The sequence below is a fragment of the Notolepis coatsorum genome (genome assembly GCF_963971535.1).
Source record: "Notolepis coatsorum genome assembly, chromosome: 1".
Classification (NCBI taxonomy): Eukaryota; Metazoa; Chordata; class Actinopteri; order Aulopiformes; family Paralepididae; genus Notolepis; species Notolepis coatsorum.
This window is the reverse complement of record NC_140165.1, coordinates 109,138,772-109,162,446: the sequence shown is the minus strand read 5'-3', so window position 1 is coordinate 109,162,446 and position 23,675 is coordinate 109,138,772. Positions and strand designations below refer to the sequence as shown.

Below are 23,675 nucleotides of genomic sequence, written 5' to 3'. Positions count from 1 at the left end.
GCTCAAAGACACTAGGGCGACAGTCTGGCTGATGTTCTTAAAACAACCTCAAGATAGGCAGATGGACATTTCAGTACATCATATCGTGTGCTCTAATCTTGTGTCTTTTCTCTCTTTCATACATACACAGCACACACACACAAACACACAGACACACACATACACAGCACACACACACAGACACAGCACACACACACAGACACAGCACACACACACAGACACACAGACACACACAGTCACACAGACACACACACACACACACATTCCCTGTGTCACAATACACACATACAATACACACACGTCTGTACACAGACGCACACACACACAGACACACACACACAATACACACATACAATACACACACGTCTGTACACAGACGCACACACACATACACACACACACACACACAAACACACACACACACACACACATCTCACTCTCTCTTCGATGTTCTTAATGTTTTACATCATATCGTGTGTGTACATCATATCTTGTTTATCTCTCTTCGATGTTCTTAATGTTTTTATCTAAATCTATGTTCTTCTTAATGTCTTTATCTCTCTTCGATGTTCTTAAGGTTTTTATCTCTCTCCGATGTTAAATCTACGTGTCATCTTAATGTACGACATGTCATATCTGACATGATATGACACGTCATCATATCTGTCATGTGGGGGCAGGACTGAGAGGGGATTTAGGGGACAAGCAGAGGGATTGAGGGGTAGAGTGTTTTTTGTTCAAGCTGTGGTGATCCTCTGCTCGATCCATAACTTTTGCTGTTAAGAACTTCTTTTCCTAAATAAATTACCTACTTGTTAAAATTGGAAATATCGTCTCCTGCTGTGTTAAACAACCATCAGCCACAACAACGGCCTGAATATGTGGTCGGGTAGGATGGTAGAGCTGGAGGCCAGATGCGCAGCTCAGGACGAAGTCATCGGCAAGCTAAAAAACAAGCTAATTGATGTCGAATCACGCAGCCGGCGTTCTAATATACGCATCCTGGGCCTGGATGAATCCCTACACAGCAACCGTCCTAGTGTCTTTTTCGCAGAGGTCCTGGTGGAAATCATGGGGAAAGACGTCCTCGCTACACCACCGGAACTCGACCGATGTCACAGGACACTAACACCCAAGCCAGCGCCCGGCTCCAGGCCCAGGGCGGTAATCGCCCGCTTGCACCACTACAAGATCAAGGAGACTATTATCCTGGAAGCTCGCAAACGGAGAGGGAATCTGACATACAGAGGGAAACCAGTTTCAATCTGCGAAGACTACTGCCCCGAGGTGGTCGAGCAGCGATCACACTACCGAGATGTCATGGGGCCCCTGTACAAACGTGGATTTAAACCATCGCTCCAGTTCCCCGCGAAGCTCATCATCAGAGCCAAGGATGGCACAAAGATACATCTAATGTCGCCCAAGGACGCCGTGGACTTCCTGAGGACCCGGTCCAGAGAAACCCCGACCCCGACTCCGGCACCACCAGACCCGGACCCGGTGCCGGCTTTGCCGGACCCAGACGCGAACCCGACGGACCCGATGCCAGCTTCGCCGGAGCCGGACGGGGACTCGATGTCAGCCTCATCAGATCCAGACGCGGTAGTAGCATGACTCTGGGCCGTTAGCATCCTGCTACGGCTACCACACAGAGAGGGGTTGCATTTAATATTTTATTACATATGTGGTTATGGATGAATACTTGACGTTAGGCTTCGCCTGGAAGTTTATCTTTTTCTTTTCTCTCGCTATCTGACATAAGGGGAGGAGGGGGACAATTCTGTTGTATATGACTGTTGTACTGTTGCCCGACTATAGCCACGGGCTAGGATGCTAAGTGCTAGGATGCTAAGTGCTAACGTTGCGTTTCGGAAGAAGCGGGACCTATTTTGTTTAGGATATTTCTACCACGCCTATAACTTTTACGCGCAATGCCAGCGCCCAGCCGTGTTTTGGTTCATTGCCACCGGGATGCGTTTACTGTTGCTTGCACATTGAACGAACTGGGGTATCGTGGCTGCGCCAGCCGGGCCTTGTCGGCTACATACAGCTAGCCACCCGCATGGCTCACGTCAATGTCTGCTGCTGACAACGTGCTCGCTGGAGCGGCAGACGGCCCCCTGCACAGCGCCCTCCTCTGGCGGGGAGGCCTAATTGCACAAGGTCAAACCAGCGTCATGGGAGATAACAGACCCACGGACAAAGTATCGCCCCCTCCTGGCCTGGTGGATGTACTGCACGCCTGTTCTATCGCAACATGCCTGGAAGATACAACCCCCCCCCCCTTTTACCAATAGTTCTGGGCTCCAGCCGTTGACCTTACTAATGGCTTATGGTTCAATTTGAATTTTCTTGTTTACTTTACACTTTGAGGCACTTTTGTATATAGGGGAATGTGGCAGTTGGCCACTGAGATGGTTCTACGAATGGTAGGTTTGAAGTCTCTGGAAAGGTTGGTGAGTCCCTGTGATGTTGGGGAAAGACCCACTGGTCCCACACCCTTATATGTTTTTAATGTCATTAATATTTGTTTTATGTATGGCTCAAAGTACGTGTGCATAGTGTTTAAGATAAGTGAATTCTGCATGCCCACAGGCTTGTCCAGGTCTGCCCCGCCTACACACCCCTCAATATTCTATGGCTACGGCTAACTCTGAGAGCTTTAAGCTCTGCTCCTGGAATGTTCGAGGTCTTCAGAAATTGGCAAAGAGGAAGGCGATTCTGACCTTTTTAAAGAAGGAGAATGTCTCTATTGCTTTATTACAAGAAACCCATATGGGGCCCAACGACACCGCTAAACTCCAAAAGAGTTGGGTGGGACAGGTCTTCGCCACAAACTATTCTATATTCAGTAGGGGAGTGGCCATATTGATCAATAAAAATCTCCCATTTAGACTCATAACTTCCTCTTTAGATAGCCACGGTCGCTATGTGATCATCAAAGGGGTTCTTAAGGGTAAAGAAATTACATTTATGAATGTATACTGTCCCCCAGGCTACTCCCCTGACTTTCTATCCAAAGTATTTACTGAATTTAATGGCCTGGCCTCTGAGAATGCTTTTGTGGGCGGAGACTTTAACTGTCACCTTATACCGTCTCTTGACAAACTCCCACCCAGTTTGGCTCCCCCCTCTAGGCAAGCAAAGACGCTCTCCTCCCTATGCAAAGACATCGGATTCTCAGATGTCTGGAGAACCCTTTGCCCATCCGAACTGAAGTTCACCTTTTTTAGCGGCCCACACAAGAGCAACAGTAGAATAGACAATTTCTTCATCCCTTCCTCTAAGCTCTTTCTAGTATCGTCCTGCACAATCGGAAGTATTGTTTTATCGGATCACGCCCCTATATATCTGGCCTACTCCCTGTCAGAAGAGAGGGCGCTGTCGAGGCGTTGGCGCCTCAACCCATACCTTCTCAAGGATGATGTGTTTGTCTCCTATTTAGAATCGGAATTAAAAAATGTCTACTCAATTAACTCGTATTCTACGGATAACCCGTCTCTGCTCTGGGAAACATCCAAGGTATTTTCTCACGGACTGATTATATCTTATGTATCATCCAAGAAACGCAAGAAAAATGAACAATGCACTTCTTGAATCCAAACTAGCCAACCTTGAGAATCAACATGTTTCAAACCCAGCCCCGGCTGTGCTTATAGAGCTTACGGCCACCAGAACCGCGTTAAACACTCTTTTGATCCAGGACGCCGAATACTCTCTTAAATTTGCCAGACAGAGAATGTACGAGCACAGTGACAAGCCTGGTAGGTGCCTAGCTAACTTGGCAAAAAAAAGGGCTGACACCCAAGTAATAGCCTCAATCTCGGACTCCAACAGGGTAAGGTCCTTTGACACCAAAACTATTAATAAAGAGTTTGCCTCTTTCTATGCCCAACTCTATAGGACCGAACGACCCAACGGTGCTCTCTCTGACATGCAAGCTTTTTTTGCTGACTTGCACCTCCCTAAGGTATCGAAAGATCAGAACTGGCTCCTTAAGCCCCAATTACGAAGGAAGAAGCTCTGGGCGCCCTTAAGGCTATGCCATCTGGTAAGGCTCCGGGCCCGGACGGTTTCGGATGCGAGTTCTATAAGGAATTCGGTCATATTCTTTTGCATCCCCTGCTGGCAATGCTTAATCACTCCTCTGAGGTGGGGATATTACCCCAGTCCCTACGGGAAGCTAATATTTGCCTTCTCCTTAAGAAGGGTAAATGCCCTGAAAAGTGCGCCTCCTATAGGCCTATAGCCCTACTTAATTCGGACCAAAAATTGCTCTCCAAGATCCTGTCCATGCGCCTAGAAAAAGTACTCCCTTTTATTATTAACGAAGATCAGACTGGTTTTATTAAGGGTAGGAACTCTACCGACAACATGAGACGGCTCCTTAATATCATCCAAATGACTCGTGAGACAGACCACCCCGCGGTGGTTTTGTCTCTCGACGCAGAGAAGGCATTTGACCGTGTAGAATGGCCGTATTTGTTTCTAACCCTCGCTGAATTTGGCCTAGGAGACACTTTTATTGACTGGATCAAGGTTCTTTACAACTCACGGATGTCGGCGGTCCTGACTAACGGGCTTAGGTCTAACAACTTTCCTCTACAATGGGGGAACCCCCAGGGGATCCTCTTAGCCCTTTACTATTTGATATGGCCATAGAACCACTCGCTCAGGCCATAAGGCAGTCAGCCGAGATCTCAGGTATTAGAGTGGGCGAGAGGGAACACAAAATCACTCTTTACGTGGACGACGTACTGATCTTCATATCTAAACCTGACTCTTCTATCCCATGCCTAACCCGCATGATCTCCACATTTGGAACCTTCTCGGGGTACAAAATTTACTTGGGACACTTAAATCCATTCCGATCCTGACAGAGCCCTTCCCATTTCGCTGGTCGCCCCCCGGCTTTGTTTACCTAGGAGTATTTGTGACACTCACCTATGATACATTGTTTAAGGCCAACTTTCCCCCCCTTTTAGACACCATAAGAGCAGACTTAGTTAGATGGGCCCCTTTACCAATCTCCTGGCTGGGTAGGATAGCCCTCGTCAAAATGAACGTACTCCCCAGACTATTATACCCTCTCCAAATGATCCCAGTGCTGCTGACAAACAAGGTTATCAAGGTGCTAGAAGGCTGGCTAAGCTCATTCATTTGGAATGGGAAGAAACCGTGTCTGAAAATGGCCAAATTACAGATGGATAGTGAAGATGGGGGTCTAGACCTACCTAATATTAGACATTACCAACTAGCAGCACACCTTAGGGTACTTGTTGGCTGGTTCAGACCAACTAGTCAGACTACTGCTTGACCTGACTCCTAGAACCCACCTCACCCCTGCACACTTTGCCAACCTAGGATGGCTTAGAGTAGACGACAGAGTACAGCAACTTGCAATGGGCCTGGTCTACAAGATACACTACACGACCAAGGTACCCATGTACATGTCAAAATACTTCCCAAAGGTCAGTGAATACCACGATCACAACACCAGAGGGAGCTCCACAAATCATGTAAAACCCAGATTCGGCTCAAACAAGGGACTAAACACGTTTCGCAATTATGCCACAACAATGTGGAACGCCCTACCCAAAGCTGTAAAGGAATGTAAATCACTACCCACCTTCAAAAACACTCTCAAAGAACACCTACGGGAGACTGCAATTCAAAACTGGCCCCTACAAATGTCCTAACCCAGTTGTACAATAAAGACCAAGCATGGCTTTGTCAGTATTCCAATGTACAGCCACACCCAACCCCACCCCACCTACCCAACCTCCTCCAATGTACAGTTTCTATGTCAAATGTATGTCAGTATTCCAATGTACAGTGTCCCCCCCCCCCTACCCAACCCCCCCCCCCCCCACCTCCAATGTACAGCCCCACCCCACCTACCCAACCTCCCCCAATGCACAGTTTCTATGTCAAATGTATATACTCTTCTTCTGGATTTTTTTAGTATCACAAACAGTACTGTATTTGTAGATCTGGTATGTCATAAATGTATAGATGTACCAGTACTGTCTATCTGTATGTCATGTGTGTCATATGATGAATTGAAAATGGGGGACCCTGATGTAAACAAGACGAAATTCTTTCTCTGGTCTGCATCCCCTTAACAATTGTGTGTATTGAGCTGTACTGTACTGTACCCATTCTGCAATCTGTTAATAAACTTTTCAATCAATCAATCAAAAACCCACTGTCAATCTGGCTGGACATTGAATCCTCGCAGTCTAAGTCCCCCCTATGGAACCTACTATTTATCAAAGACTTTAAGTCTGTTAGGAAAATATGCTCCAACCCCATCACACTATGTTCCGTCAAGGCCTGGAAGACTGTCCGTAAGGTGGAGGGCCGAGCCAAGCTGACCTCTCCTCTTACCCCGATCGTAGGCAATCCTGACTTTAAGCCAGACCAAATTGGCGGCGGCTTCAAGGCCTGGCATAAGCAGGGCATAACTGATCTTGGCCACCTGTTTGATGGCCAGACCCTAATGTCCTTTACACAGCTACAGCAGCGGTATGGCCTATTGAAAGCGGAATTTTTTAGATACCTACAAATTAGGCAGTTTATCACCAAGAACTAACAGCTCCACCTCGCAGGTGGAGAAAGCCCTCTTCTTGCAGATCCCCAAAAAACAAATATCTATCTTCTATAGTACTCTAAACCTTAATTCATCTTTATCTTCCCTTGTTACTAAACAGTCCTGGGAAAAATACCTGGACATAGAGATCACAGATGTAGACTGGCAGGATGCATGGACCTACGCAAAAAAAATCTCTGTTTGCAACCGCACCACGGCTATTCAAGTTAGAATCTTGCACCGCATTCATATTACCCCTGCCCTTAATAATAACTTTATTTGTATAGCACTTTTCATACAGAGGTTGCAGTTCAAAGTGCTTCACAACAGTAAAAAATACAGGCATGAGCGAGCATAGCAAGGTATGGTAAATCAGTGTTTCACATTAGGATCTAGTATCCTAATAGGCTCTCTATGCAGTAATACAAGTAATAAAATAGTTTAAAATGATTAAGTTTAAAAATAGTCTAAAACTAATAAAATAGAACGGACATACAACAACAGTAAAAAATACAGGTATAAGCAAGCATAAAAATTTAAAATGTAAATAGCAAGGTTACAGTAAAAAGTGTGATAAGATTGTTCAATCAGATGAAAATGGCCCAGCTAGGAGAATCAACCTTGGCTAGGCGGTGAGGTTCACGATGTACCTAACTGGAATGGTAAACAACTTTGCAAGATTTAGGTCAAAAGTTTAGGTCAAAAAGTTAAGAGTAAAATGGATCCCAATACATCCCCACTTTGCTTTAAATGCAAGATAGAGACCACGTCCACTGCTTTTGGACCTGTGTAAAGCTTCAGAGCTATTGGTTCGACATCGTAGAGGAACTATCTGACATATTTCACACCCCCATCAAGCTGGATCCCCTCTGCCTTTTGCTAGGCCTCCCAGATATTCATATTGCCAATTTCAAACATAAGAGACTGTTTAATCTGCTGACATTTGCTGCTAGGGAGAACATTCTGTTGTTTTGGATCAAGGATGAGGTCCCATCAAAGAGGTCATGGCACAATATAATAATGGAATGCATTCCCTGTGAGTATATCACGTGCATGCTGCATTCCAAGTTGGACACTTTTTATGAAATATGGGACCCTTATCTGTCACATATTGGACCTGCGCTATCCACCACTGTACTCGCTGGATTTCCCCATTACCCATAACCTCCCAATAGACCAATGCTGCCTTGTTTTGTCTGATTGTGCTGGCATTGTTGCCAAGGGAACCGTAACTGATGCGAAGGTGCTTACATATACACGTACACATGCACACGCTCACACCACACATATACGCATGCACACACATAGAACACACGTCACTCACACACATGCAACATGCAAGCGTAAATTACACAGGCATACCAAACATTCACACATAAAACACGCACATAGGTAAGGCACACGCACACATGTGTAGGTAGAACACACATATATATAGCACACATAGATAATGCACACACATAAGAGCCACATTTATTTTTAATTTTATTTTTATTATTTTACTTTCTTGTTTGTCTGTCTTGTGCTGTTATTATTGTTGTCGTAGTTGTTGTTATTGTTACTATTATTATTATTGTTAATGTTATTGTATTGTGATGTCTTGTTCTATGTTGAAAAATTGAAAATAAAAACATTTATAAAAAAAGAAAAAATATTTGTTCTACGGTATTGTTTTTTACATTGTTCCTCATTGGTTGATAGGTGGGCTAATCGTTATTTCCGCCCCTGAAGTGAAGTAATGTGTTACCATCGTTTCACTTGTAAAATGTCTATTTCTTTTACAGTATATATATTGGAACATGCGTATATAAATATACAAACCGTTCTGAATACGTTTCTTTCCCAAACCGTGCCTTTCGCAGTCAACACTAGCTAGACGTCTTTTTTTTTTTTTTCATTGGAACTGATTGATTGATTGAAAATTGTATTAACAGATTGCAGAATGGGTACAATACAGTACAGCTCAATACACACAATTGTTAAGGGGATGCAGACCAGAGAAAGACTTTTGTCTTGTTTACATCAGGGTCCCCCATTTTCAATTCATAACATAATATGACATACATGACATACAGATAGACAGTACTGCTACATCTATACATTTATGACATACCAGATTTACAAATACAGTATGTTTGTGATACAAAAAGAGTCTAAAAAAGAGAGTACCGGTATATACATTTGACGTAGAAACTGTACATTGGAGGAGGTTGGGTAGGTGGGGTGGGGTGGGACTCGTGGGAGGGGAAGAAAATGTACATTGGGTGGGGTGGGGGGTGGGGGGGTTACTGTACATTGGATTATCGACAAAACCGCTCTTGGTCCAAGAAGAGGGTCTCTCGTGTATTACTGGGTTAGGACATTTACTGTACATTGGAGGGGGTTGGGTTAGGACATTTACAGGGTCCAGTTTCGAATTGCAGTCTCCCGTAGGTGCTCTTTGAGAGTGGTTTTGAAAGTGGGTTGTGATTTACATTCCTTTACAGCTTTGGGTAGGGCGTTCCACATTGATGTGGCATAATTGCTAAACGTGTTTAGTCCCTTGTTTGAGTCGAATCTGGGTTTAACATGATTTGTGGAGCTCCCTCTGGTGTTGTGGTCGTGGTATTCACTGACCATTGGGAAGTATTTTGACATGTACATGGGTACTCACTGCAGACATGTTATGCATGCCAATTACGCACAAGTTCATTCTCATTAAAGCTATACAGTTTACAGAGGTTTTATTATTATTATTATTATTATTATTATTATTATTATTATTATTATTATTATTATTATTATTATTATTATTATTATTATTATTATTATTATTATTATTATTATTATTATTATTATTATTATTATTATTATTATTATTATTATTATTATTATTATTATTATTATTATTATTATTATTATTATTATTATTATTATTATTATTATTATTATTATTATTATTATTATTATTATTATTATTATTATTATTATTATTATTATTATTATTATTATTATTATTATTATTATTATTATTATTATTATTATTATTATTATTAATTAATCATAGTTGTTACTGTCAAAATGGACTGGTTGCGCATATCAATCAAAATAATAACAATTGCCTTAACCCTTGTAAGCTGTCATGCACATCATCAGCTCACGGTAAAATAATGTGATCTCTAACACAACTCAATATTGTTTCCGATGATTTAATGAAACACAAAGCAAATGTTTACCTTAGTTTTCTATCCACGATCCTGTGCGCAACTTCACAGGGTCCGAAAGCCTGGCCTAAGAGTATTTCACCCAAATCAGCAGCGTATATAATTAGCCCGATGCAATCTCAAGCACTTTTGCATCTCCCTTGTAAGCATCTTCATTTATGTAGGTATAAATAGAACAGCACTGTCTACTGGACACATTTTCCAACCAGCTTTGCATGCGGTGTCTATTACATATGCCTCATTCGGGAGCGTAATCTAGGTATAAAAGGTGGAGAGAACTGGGCTCTTACTACAGTTTAATTTGAGCGAATCCACTATTGTCTTACAGAGATAACCATCAGGTGAGTTTATCAGCAGCAAATCAAACTGGGTCAGGTCTACAACTTGACTCAATGTGGTTCCACAGCCTCACTTCCACACACCGTGCCAATTGGAGCATAAAACGAGGGAAAAGTATAGCTGTAAAGGGTAAAATGCTAAAACAGAAAATCTAAAGTGTTGGTGTTGGACTAACGGAAGAAACTAAATGGAAGGACATCCCTACCAAATCTCAACCACAACTGCAAATGATATTTGTTCTTTTACCTTGGATGTTTGGATTTTGGAGATATGGCATATGGATTACCATTTCCCATCATTTGAACCCAGCCCGTTATGGCTAAATGGAGGGATCTGTACAGAGAAGGACTCTGCAATGCAGAGATATACATTACAATACAGAATAACTTTCTGAAAGTTATATATGAAGGTCTATATAACAACTACGGCATTACCGACTGCTAATAATGCATTTTGAACTACACTGGATTTGATTATGGTGGGAGTTTAATTTCCCTGCTCAGCTCAGAAGAAAGATAATAATGTGTCTTCATCAACAGTCTATTTATTGTAGCTTCTGTCTGATTCGTTGCAGCTGAAACTGACAGTGTTCTTTCTCCCCCGCCCTCAGCTAAAAATGGCATTCACCGGTGTGTTGAAAGATGCTGACATCACTGCAGCCCTTGCAGGCTGCCAAGGTAAATCCTTTACAGAGGGCACATTACACCGGGCACAGTACAACAATCACTCAAAGACCACACATACCAGTACCTGTAGACACTATCAAGCCGATAACACATTTAATTCAGCCTCAGTTGACTCACCTCCAGTTGACTAAACATGATTCAGGATTCAATATTATTGACCTATCTCAAGCTCCGCCCCCTCTCTTCTTGATCCTCCAAGCACACCTGTCAATCATTGGAGGATCAAGAAAAGAGGGCGGGTTTGAGATAGGTCTTTTGCAGAATCACAAACCCAGACCCATTCATGTAATGTAAATGTAAAAATGTAAATGTCATTACAGCCGCTGACTCTTTCAAGCACAAGGAGTTCTTTGCTAAGGTCGGCATGTCCGCCAAGACCACTGACGAGGTGAAGAAGGTCTTTGAGATAATTGACCAGGACAAGAGTGGATTCATTGAGGAGGATGAGCTGAAGTAAGCACTCTATCTTATACCACATTACATCCGACATCACTAGATATGAGAGGAGTAAATGGTGCATTTATATAGATATAGGCGTGTCTTTAGATGTCAGCCCAGGGTCGGGCCAGGGTCTACGAAAGGTGTGGTTATTGACTACCATGGGGAGATTAATCAGACTCGGCAGAATGGTAAATAAATGGTAAATGGTACATTTATATAGCAGCTTTTATCGAAATTTTTTTCTCACATTTTACCCATTCACTCACACATTCATGTCAACTATGCAAGGTGCCGACCTGTTCATCGGGAGCAGTTAGGGGGTTAAGTGTCTTGCTCAAGGACACTTCGAAACGCTGCGGAAATCGAACTGGGATTACCAGACGACTTCTCTGCCTCCCGAGTATCCCAAAGCCTCTGTGGCTTAGAGATCACCTCTTATCTATTGGCCTACAGATACGCTAGAATGGTGTCCATGCCTCAGGGCATCTGGGTCACGGCTCTGGGTGTTCTCCATTGGGAATAGGTCTACCTCGATGCCAGGTCTCTTCCCTGGTGTTTTATGCTACAGGCTGGATTAGAATAGAATAGAATAGAATAGAATAGAATAGAATAGAATAGCCAATTGTATGTCATCATAGGTAGCCGACCATATTTTTTCAGACACAAAATAAATGTATCTTCTGATAGATATATCCATATTGCTGAACATAAAATAATCACTTCATTCATTATCACACAAGATGAGGTGTGTGAGGGTAGGACTGACAAATGTAGTTGTTTGTATAAAAATGTGTCTACAGTGACCTCTTCTGTTATATTTAGTGGCATTTCTCATGATCCTTCGCCCTCAGGCTGTTCCTCCAGAACTTCTGTGCCGGCGCGAGAGCCCTGACCGAGGATGAGACCAAAGCGTTCCTCAAGGCCGGAGACTCTGACGGTGACGGCAAGATTGGAATTGACGGTGAGATGATTGGCATGTGATATTTCTTTTTTTTATCCACTTTTTCTCCTTATTTTCTATTTTTCTCCCATCCCAATTTCGCCTCGCCAATTCTCCCTTCAATTCTCCCCTCCCCTGTCTCGAACGTTGCTAGACTATGCCTCCCACTGGTCGGCTGCAGTGAGGACCAAGCCTTGCATCACGTGTCCCCTCCGGTACACGAGGAGGCAGCTGTCGCATCTTTTCACCTGAACAGCGTGATCTCTCAGTGGCGAGGAGTAACGCGTGGGAGGCTCACGCTGCCCCCGATACTTCCTGATTCTGCTGTACAGGCGCACCAACCGACCTGTAGGAGTCGCTGTCCACAACGTCCAATCCCCACCCACCGGCTTTCCCACCCTCTAATACTGCCAATTGTATTAGTATGAACGACCAGCCAAGCCGGTAGCAACGCAGAGAGCTGGGCTCGATACCAGCATCTCCTGTGTTAGTGGCGAGCGCCTTGCCCACTGCGCCACTTAGCCGCCGGCATGTGACATTTTGATTTTTTTCTTTTCTTTTTTCCTCCCTCAGATATTTTTTTCTCCTGCTCCTGCTTTTTTTCTTCTTACTGTCGAGATATAATAAGAAATCTAAAATGTTGCCAAAAATCATCGGCCACCTACTGATCCTTTAAGGACGTTTCATTATAGTTTTATCATTACAATACAACTTTGTGCAAAATAATTTTATTCTTTTCTCTCTCTCTCTCTCTCTCTCTCTCTCTCTCTCTCTCTCTCTCTCTCTCTCTCTCTCTCTCTCTCTCTCTCTCTCTCTCTCTCTCTCTCTCTCTCTCTCTCTCTCTCTCTCTCTCTCTCTCTCTCTCTCTCTCTCTCTCTCTCTCTCTCTCTCTCTCTCTCTCTCTCTCTCTCTCTCTCTCTCTCTCTCTCTCTCTCTCTCTCTCTCTCTTCACAGAGTTCGCAGCCATGGTCAAGGCATAGATTGTAAACTGACCAACAGCACTTTACTCTATGCAAGGAACCACTTGACTCGAGACATCCCCTCTTCCTCTCTCCTTCATCTTGTCCTCCCTCTCCCTATGACTTTTATACAATTGACCTTTTGACCCTGACTGTCGACAAGTCGCTCACTCTCTCCCTGTCCATATGATAATTATGCTGATGCTGAATGTACCTGACTTAAGTGTAGCGTGGCTGACTTGTGTCTCTCTCTCTCCTGTTATCCTTTTAACTGTGTGAGTTTTGCTTACTGTAAGAGCAACAATGATGATGCACCTTTAGAGGAAATGGACGGATGTGAAAAGAATAAACGTTCTTTTTAATTATTTAACTAATTTCTGTATTCCAAAGAGTTCTGTGATCAATAAGTGCTGTCTTACATTGGTCGTCATCACTGGATGGTTTCATTAATTTCTCCATTCCCAAAGAGTTCAATAATATTTTATATAATATATAATAGACCCTGCCACACGGCAGGTGTGGCTGCTTAAACCATCCATCCCCACACCATATATATATATATTATATCTATTCCTGAGTTGTAGCTGATCAGCCATTTCAAGTGTCATTTCATTAAAGGGAAATGCCACCGAAAAACAACATAAAGGAGCTAATATAACATTCAGCCACTAGATGTTGCATTAGAGCACCAGCATGTCATTTATCCAATCAGGTGCATTCCACGTGGGGAAAGGGGAAGTATGGAGGGGATACATGAGACTAAACTCCTAGGAGTAACATTAGACAGTAAATTGTCATGGTCACACCATATAAACAATATAGTAGTGAAAATGGGAAGAGGGATTTCTGTTGTTAAAAGATGTGCTCATTTGTTACCACTAAATTCTATCAAACAGGTCATTCAAGCTCTGGTTTTGTCAAATCTTGACTATTGTCCTGCAGTATGGTCGAATGTAACGACAAATAAACTGAAAAAAAATGCAAATGGTACAAAACAAAGCAGCGCGTATAGCGCTTCGCTGTGAGTACAGAACTAATGTTGCAGAGATCCACAGTTGTTTAACTTGGTTACTTGTCAAACATAAGTTACTCTGCTCACTCCTTGTATTCACTAGGAATATTCTTGTTACAAAGATCCCCTCATTTTATATAACAATTTATCTATAAATCTTGACAGACACAACCATTCCACCATGCTTCTGCACGAGGTTTTACACTTCCAAAAGGGAGGTTGAATGCAATGAAGCAAACTGTCATGTTCCGTGGTATGCAGGAATGGAACTCTTCCCAGACATGTTAAGCAGGAGAATAGTAAATGTTGTTTCAAAATCTTGGTAAAACAAAATTTTCAAAAGCCCCATCTGAGAGAAGAGAAAAGGCGATTCTTCTTTGACCTCCACCATCGTTGGTGCAGGCATTTTGTTCAAGTAACGCCGCAGGATGACGTAGGTCCTCTTCATCAAATGTTCTGCTCTCGCTGTCCCACCCATCCCTTCCTCTGTGTACAGACATACAAACCAAGTAACAACAATTAGATTTGATGTTGCCACATCTGGGAAATTGAGTGGCACATTTTTAATTGTATGCTCTCTCATCATTAATCATTTCGAATATTAAGGTGGCCTTTTTGCTTAATGTGGGATGTTTATTCAGGTGTCAATTCACCAAAAGTAAAGCAGATTGCATGCCTGAGTAGATGTTCCGCAGATCCCTTTTCAAAGCCGCCAAGGTTTCCTCTGTCTCCCCGTCCGGTAAGTCTGCTGGGCCCCACCTCACACACCTAGGGATAGGAAGGAATCATAGGTTAACTCAATACTATTGGGGGAAATTATTAGGGCTGACCCCTATTAGTCGATTAATCGGTCGAAACATAAAAAAACATAAAAAAAAAAAAAAATTATAATATATATATTTTTTTATCATTCTTTCCAAAAGAAAAGAGGCCTCTAACGCTAATGGCACGCATACCAGAGGCTAACTGCCTACGAAAACAGGCACAGAGGCACTGAAAGAGGATTTCACCCATCTAATGAACACACTAGACTAGACAAATATCAAGATGTATCCATCAGTGGACCAATTGCATGCTTTTGCAGAGGACAAGAAGCCTTCAGTCGACTCCTTCAGACATTAAGCACCCCCCACAGCCCAAATGGAATGATACAAAAAATATATATATTATTGTGCCACATGCCGTGTTGCTCTCATTTTGTCTTGTGTTGTAAATGCAGCACACCCTTCCTTCAGTGGTGTGCTCTGCCCCCCCCCCCCATTTTTGCCATAATTGAGCAGCCCTAGCTTGAACTTTGAAAGTGCATACTTTTCATCAACTTATCACATGTTTTGTATGATTTATCTTTGTAACAACACACACACGATTTCAGCTAAGGTGATTCAATCGGAAGCCTAACGATCTGCTCGCAAACCAGTTGCAGGCCAATCAGGAATACCAAACATGTTCTTCATCTTGTAGTGTGTGTGTGTGTGGGAACCGTAGAACAGAACCCAAGAGTTGAACAGTTGGCAGTCGTAGAAAGCCAGTTGTAACTGAGGGGTACAATTCCCTGACTGTATTGATAAGTATGGTATCATTAAACCACTACCGCTTTATGTACTTTAATTACTGGCCATACAGTACATGATATATAAATATAATGAACACTTCCCACAATGAACCGGTTCTACACAAAGTTGTCTTTAAGTATTTATTGCAGCAAAAGGTACATAATACTTCTCTATTATACTTTGAATGCACTTGTAAGGCAAAGGAATGTGCGTAGGCAAATCAACAATGAATGTCCATTCTCTGGTTACGCAGGAGGTAATTATACAACCTGAATCTTAGGGAATTATATCTATGGTACACTAGTAATATATATAGCGGGAGATACTGGAAGGGTCCCCCTGGTTGTAAGCCAGCAGGGGTAGAGGATCTGTCGGTAGTAGAGAGTCTGGTCAACGATGACTAAGGAGACTCCAAGTACAGGAGACGGTGCAATAGCCTCTTGATCCACAGACGAATACAGCTGTTCTCCGTAGACTGTAGCTCCACAGTGAAGAAAGCTAGCCGGCCTCAGGCTCTCTGAGGCGCGGACTCGACTTGGCTCCTCACGGGGTAAATCCAACACGTGCAGGCGTCGGCGATTCTCCGCTCCATAAATCACAGGACCAAAACAAATATAATCCAGCCGCAAAGGGCTATGTAGTCGTCGGGTAGATTAATCCAGTGTACATGTCCACACGGTTCTCGTCTAGGTCTCCTCGGGTGAAAACGCCATGAAAGCAGCCCAGCCTGGATAAGAACTCTAGCTGGTACGAGGAAGCGTTGGTGATGCTGGTCACTGTAGAACTTTAGCCGCACGATACACTATACACAAATAGACTATTACTGACTTAATAGAAATATGTCGCACTCGACGGTATAGCGCCAAACTCTGACAATTCAGTTATTAATTTGCACGCGGTCTCAATGCTCTATTCTGGGGCCAAACAGGCCATACTTCACCGCACGGAGTATCGTGGGTGAGGCTTCAACTTATTGGGTAACTCTTAGACTAAGCTAAGTGCTTCTGTATTCACCTGCGCCATATTTATATGCACAGTGAACAAACTAGTGCCAACGACATTTCTGTCTCGTATCCCTGGGCAAGGCCGGGCATGCACAGACATGTCTTGACGGTGACTTTGAACCTGACTCCGGAGGCATGGCTCTGGCGCCTGTGGACCGCTGTCCAATAGGAGAATGAAATATTATGGTCTGGGCTAAAGGGATATTCCGTGTATATGTACAAGGAATATACAAGGGATATCAAACGATATACAAATACTATGCAATATATATCAATCAATAAATATATATATTCGGTTTAATCTGATCCTTTGTAACAGCCGCCTCCTAATTAGTCCCACCTAATTAGCTAAGCAGAGACAGATTAACCGCACTGTCCACTACTCAATGTCTGTTGTGAGGGGTCGGTCAGTTCACAAAGTCATGGGGTCATGGTCATCATCGATAGTATCGGGGAGCCTTGGCAGTTCTATTAGCCTCGCCACGGGTCGGGTGTAGATCCGTCCTTGGACGAGCACTTCGGCTCCTCGGACCTTTCCGTCGGCACCGGTGATCACTTTGCTTACGCGGCCAGCCGGCCACATAGCTCGGGGTAGTGACTGGTCGATAATCATGACGACTGTTCCTTCTGTCAAATTGTCTCTCTCTTTCACCCATTTCTGGCGGGTCTGTAGAGACGGTAGATAGTGGAGTAGGAAGCTGTTCCAAAACTTGTCAGCCAATACTTGACTGTACCTCCACATTCTTCGGCCGTTCGCTTCTTCAGGCCTGTACATTGTCTGTGGTAGCGCGGGGTCCAGCCGCTCCATCAAGAGTGTGTTGGGGGTGACTGGGTCGACATCTGCTACATCACTTGAGACGTAACCGAGGGGCTTTGAGTTCAATACTCCCTCGATCTCCGTGAGGACTGTCATTAGGACTTCTTCCGCCACGGTCTGGGCCCCAAGCACGGCGTACAGGGCTGTCTTTATTGAACGTACTTCTCGTTCCCAAGTTCCACCGAAGTGAGGTGCGTTCGGGGGATTAAACTGGAAGTCAATCTGGGATGGAGCGAGGTGGGTCTTAAGTTCTGGGCCCATAGCTTGGAAGCTCTCTCTCAGCTCTCTTTCTCCGCCTTTGAAGTTTGTCCCGTGATCAGACAATAATATAGACGGTTTGCCTTTCCGCGATGTGAATCTTCGGAAGGCCATAAGGAATGAGTCTGTGCTCATGGTTGGAAGGAGTTCTATATGCATCGCTCGGGTGGTCATGCATTTGAATACAATACCCCACCGCTTCTCGGTTCCTCTTCCTTTCTTTATATACAGCGGGCCGAAACAGTCCATACCGGTGGAGTGAAAAGGCTTGTCGCCGAGTCGGAGGCGACAGGGAGGTAGGTCAGCCATCCGGGGTATACTGGGCTGCGCTCGCCACTTACGACAGTCTAGACAGGTTCGCTGGAAGCGCCGCACTGCTTCTCTCCCTTGCAGTATCCAATAACGACGTCTGATCTCCGCGAAGACTCTCTCTGCCCCGGCGTGATGCACATCCTCGTCGTATTTCTTTATGATCAGCTCTGTGACCTTGTGTCGGCTGTTTAAGACTATCGGGTACTTGACGTCATCTGGTAAGTCTGGAGCTCTCCGCAGACGACCACCCACTCTGATGAGACCATGGGCGTCTCTCTCGGGGGCTAGGTGGAGCAGTCTGCTGTCTGATGGGACGGGCTTTGCTCCCTGTAGACAGTCTAGCTCATCGGGGAACGGGTCTCTCTGGGCTCATTGTAGTAGAAGAAGTTCTGCTTCTTCGTAGTCAGCTGCTGTAATGTCAGTAGTGAGCTGAACCTCTGGGTGGTGCCACAGGAATGTCTTTAGCTGCGCACTCTCTAGGGTGAGGCAATCGTCTATGTCGGGGTCTGTGGAGACGAGTGTGTTCAATCCACAGAACATAGATTTCTTGTTTTCGGCCTCCTCTTTACTCGCTTCCCGTGGGGTGGGTGTAGGCCACTCTTCTTCCGGGAGCTTGAGGAACTCTGGCCCGTCACTGTATAGGTTGTGACGGGTGAGGTCATCCAGGGACATTCCCCGGGTGATGACGTCAGCTGGGTTGTGTTTTGTGTCCACATACCTCCAGCTTGCTACTTCTGTTAAATCTTGAATCTCTGTGACTCTGACTCCCACGAAGACCTTGTATCTGCACGAATCAGACCGGATCCAAGTACTGTCGTGGAGTCTGACCACAAGATTGTTCTTTGCACCGGAATGGTGAGTTCACGTTGGATTAACGTGGCGAGTTGCGCTCCTGCTAGGGCTGCGCAGAGCTCTAGACGCGGGATAGATTGTTGCTTTCGTGGGGCTATTCTTGAGCGAGCCAGGATGAAAGCAGTATGTATTTCTCCTCCCTCCTCTCGGGCACGCAAGTAGGCCACCGAACCGTAGGCTACTTCGGAGGCGTCGCTGAAGACGTGCAGGTCCATCTGGCACGTCTCCGGCCTCACTGTGGGTGGGAAGTAGCTGCGGCGTATGTTGACACCTGGGAGTGAGCTGAGTTCCGTCTCCCACTCTCTCCATGTGGATGCAAGGTGTTCGGGTATGGGGTCGTCCCAACCCTGGTCCTTGTCCCATAACGCTCTTACAATCATCTTTGCCCTGGTGGTGTAAGGTAGAATACATCCCAACGGGTCATATTGTCTGGCGAGTGTTCTGTATACACTCCGTCTGGTGGTCGGTAGTGCAGTCGACCTTCCCTGCTCCTTGGTCAGGGGTGTGTGTTTATAATGGAGCGAGTCTGTTTTGAAGCGCCAGACTAGTCCTAATGTCATTTCTTGGGCTTCTCCTGGGATGGTCGCCATCCAGGTCTCGCTGCTTGCTGCCTTGTCCTCGGGGGAGAGGCTGCGCAATACTTGCGGGTCGCTGCTGGCCCACTGCCTGAGATCAAAGCCGCCTTTGATCAGGGAGGCGCGGAGCTTGAGTAGAAGGGCCTCGGCTTCTTCTGGCGTCGAGACGCTTTGCAGACAGTTGTCCACGTAGAAACTATTTCCTACACTTTGTCGGACCTCTTCATCAGCTGCTGGGTCCTCTGCGACGTGTTTTTGCAGTGCAAACGTAGCACAGCATGGGCTGCATGTGGTTCCGAAAGGGAGGACTTCCCATTGATAGATGGCTGGTTGCTCATCCCCGATCCTCTCTCTCCATAGGAACCGCAGCAGGGGCTTGTCCTCCTCCACTAGTCTCACCTGCAGGAACATCCCTTTGATGTCGCCGCTGATGGCCACCTTGTCTTGGCGGAAACGTAGTAACACGCCTAGTAGAGAGGGGCCGAGTGTCGGGCCGGGCAAGAGCTCTTTATTCAGATTTTGTGATCCGATCTGGTAGCTGCAGTTGAACACAATACGATCCTTGCCGTTGTGGTGGACTTTGTGGTGCGGCACGTACCATGATTCGGGCTCTCTGAGGCGCGGACTCGACTTGGCTCCTCACAGGGTAAATCCAACACGTGCAGGCGTCGGCGATTCTCCGCTCCATAAATCACAGGACCAAAACAAATATAATCCAGCCGCAAAGGGCTATGTAGTCGTCGGGTAGATTAATCCAGTGTACATGTCCACACGGTTCTCGTCTAGGTCTCCTCGGGTGAAAACGCCATGAAAGCAGCCCAGCCTGGATAAGAACTCTAGCTGGTACGAGGAAGCGTTGGTGATGCTGGTCACTGTAGAACTTTAGCCGCACGATACACTATACACAAATAGACTATTACTGACTTAATAGAAATATGTCGCACTCGACGGTATAGCGCCAAACTCTGACAATTCAGTTATTAATTCGCACGCGGTCTCAATGCTCTATTCTGGGGCCAAACAGGCCATACTTCACCGCACGGAGTATCGTGGGTGAGGCTTCAACTTATTGGGTAACTCTTAGACTAAGCTAAGTGCTTCTGTATTCACCTGCGCCATATTTATATGCACGGTGAACAAACTAGTGCCAACGACATTTCTGTCTCGTATCCCTGGGCAAGGCCGGGCATGCACAGACATGTCTTGACGGTGACTTTGAACCTGACTCCGGAGGCATGGCTCTGGCGCCTGTGGACCGCTGTCCAATAGGAGAATGAAATATTATGGTCTGGGCTAAAGGGATATTCCGTGTATATGTACAAGGAATATACAAGGGATATCAAACGATATACAAATACTATGCAATATATATCAATCAATAAATATATATATTCGGTTTAATCTGATCCTTTGTAACACCAGTCATGGTGTTAAAATGCAGGGGAGACCTTGATGGTCATGGAGCACCCAGGGCGGCTGTCGTATATTCCTATATGAATATCCATTAATTACAGCACAGTAGTGAGGTTGCTAACTAGAGGAAGGGAAAGATCACAGTGTGATAGAAAACATGGTCCTCATCTGAGCTCCCAAATTTAGCCAGTAGAGAATAAGTGTGTACAGCCAGACAACCAGCAGCTATGGTCCAATATTCATTTAATTGCAGCGTGGGCCGAGTGGAATAATGCATTGGTTACATACAGGACACTTCAAACATAATACATGATTGTACAAAAGGATTTGATGCAGGTAAATCACAATAGCCCTCGTTGGCTTTTTACATCAAAAGACAGTATTGTACATAAATTTTAGTCATGTTATGTTAATGAAATAAGACCATAGTACTCTTTGTCACCACATGATAAAACCTGGGTCTAAGATAGGCATCTTACTCTAGTTATCACATTATTCCATATACAGTTTCTACTCACATAGGGACAAAGTAGACCATGGTCGTGGTGGTGGTGGAGACCAGACTCAGACCCCCTGGGTAACGGTGTGTGGCGGTGTCCTGAGCTGGCCTGCCTCTCTATTCTTACTGTTCCAATACTTATAGATTTCATGACCTCACTTTTCTTAACCTAGTTCCACCAATCACCAGTATCTAAACACAGGCAGTCCTCATTTGGTGTCTTCTTGGCCGTATGTGTGCCTGTAACAACCGGGTAGCCCCTCCTTTCCGAGGGACTGTGGCCTCCTTTGAATGAATCACTCATGTTAACATTCCTTCTATTTGGTTCTTCTGTAAGTTACTCTTCTAATAGGTTACTATCCTCTTGTTTTATTATTCCAACATTGTTTTTCATTTCTAAACTAATATAATGCAATTATGTTTCCTGTGACCTCTAATCTTGGTTAGCGCAGCTGTCTTTACTGCTGTAGTCACCGTTTTTCTGTGGTGTGTGACTGAGTAAACAATGTCGTCATTAGAGAGGTGTCGCCTGGTGGTGTTCAACTGATGAGGTCTGGTGACTTCTGCCTTAATAGTGCTTGTGTTGAAAACATTAACCCAGTATAGTCAGTGCTTCTTAGGATAATACTATTCAATTCACAAGAGCCATCCCAAAATCCCATCTACCAAACTGACACTTTGTATTATTCTATGAAAGGAACCAGCTTTGGCATTCCTAAAATCTATTATTGTCACATGTCTAGAAGGTGTTTGGTTCTTGGGGGGTTGGAATGGCTCTTGTACAACTGTGTAAACAACCCTATAGGCTTGGCCTGCAGGTTTTCTCCAAAATGTGCTCTGAGAGTCTATGTAATGCCTCACTACAGATATTTTCAGTTTTCAGGGTTAGTCTAACAATTTGATTATGAAATTATGAAGTCAAGGTTACCACAGCTCCTCCCTTTGACATTTTACTAATGTCATATTACAATTATCTTGACTTAATTTCTATACATACTAGCCATACAATTTAACATAATAACAAAAATCATAAAAATTTGAATTTTTCTCAATTTTTCTTCTCAATTTTTTCCATTCTTCTTTGGTCCATCTCATCAATTTTTGCCTTCTTGTCTTCTTCTTTTCTTTCCCACATTTCCCCTGACTATGGCCCCTCCCGGGAGTCCTGGTGACCCATTCATCCAGATCCCTATTTAACCTATTCTGCCTTAAATGAAACAGTGTTTACCACTGTTTCATCAGGTCTCGTTCTTCTGGGCACGTTGAATATGCTAAAAACAATTAAAACAATTTAATCTAAACATTATACATTTAAAGTCTAATCAATCACAATTTTTTTTTTAAATTACAGTATCCGTTTACATGATCTGGGGAGACAAGATCCATTAGTATCACAATTTTCCCTTTTTACATTCATTCTCTGAAATAATCCCTTCTTCCTGCTAATTTTTTCTTTAAGATAGTACAATCACGTCTGCATATTTAATTAATTGCTTCCCACCTATCCTCCCCCCTTTTATGACACATAACGGTCATAAACTTGTCACTTCTTGTTCCCTCAGCTCAGTTTTGGCAGAGGAAAGCAGAATTTCAACGAAAATTTTCTCTTACCCATTCTCCTCACCCTGGCCATATCCTTACTTATGTGAATGCATCTATATCTGACCCTGCGTTGTGTAATTTATCCGCCCTTTGCCTGCGCATTTTACCAAATCAATGTGCACAAGACAAAGCCCATCAGTACCTATCCAGTCTCGTCCCCGTCCCCGCAGCCCAACCACAACTCCCCAGAGAACCTTGTTTACACACTGTCAGCTCAGTCTTCAGACCGGCCCCGCCCCCCCCAGGCCAGGTCATCCCAGGTCCAGTCATTGATTTATCTCATGACAACCCGTCGTCAGATGATTATAGCATGGAAGTTCCTCCAAACCACATCTGTTCAGTTTTTACAACCTGGCCCCACCCGCATGGGGTTTGTACAGGCAGGGGTCTCTGTGTACAAGAATTCCCTCACCTTCATTGGACTGCAGAGTAACAGGGAAAAATGAAATCCTACGTCACTGCTTCTAATGAAATGTATTCATGTGTCCCCCATCGTCGATCTGCCTTCCCCCTCCCTTTTTCTGAGCTGTGGAAGACACAAGCACAGAGCAAACTTTTTACACAATATGTCAACATACTCAATAAGGGAAGCCATTAATTCCATATGCAAATCGTGGT

The 23,675-nt window shown here is 44.3% G+C and overlaps 1 protein-coding gene across 1 annotated transcript; it reads left to right on the top strand.

Annotated features, from left to right (window-relative positions):
- The first annotated feature begins 10,743 nt into the window (after positions 1-10,743).
- Positions 10,744-13,410, top strand: LOC311243859 (parvalbumin alpha-like). The gene is made up of 4 exons (XM_084333232.1): positions 10,744-10,811; positions 11,141-11,273; positions 12,113-12,222; positions 13,156-13,410. Exons 1-4 carry the CDS (start codon positions 10,751-10,753, stop codon positions 13,179-13,181), a joined length of 330 nt encoding a protein of 109 aa, XP_084189358.1. The 5' UTR covers positions 10,744-10,750; the 3' UTR covers positions 13,182-13,410.
- Positions 13,411-23,675: the final 10,265 nt, after the last annotated feature.

Bases quoted from the DNA above. Each gene is read 5' to 3' on its own strand.
- LOC311243859 (XM_084333232.1), top strand. From the start codon at position 10,751: ATGGCATTCACCGGTGTGTTGAAAGATGCTGACATCACTGCAGCCCTT. The intron at 11,274-12,112 runs GTAAGCACTCTA...CTTCGCCCTCAG, and splicing joins ATTGAGGAGGATGAGCTGAA to GCTGTTCCTCCAGAACTTCT. The intron at 12,223-13,155 runs GTGAGATGATTG...CTCTCTTCACAG, and splicing joins CGGCAAGATTGGAATTGACG to AGTTCGCAGCCATGGTCAAG.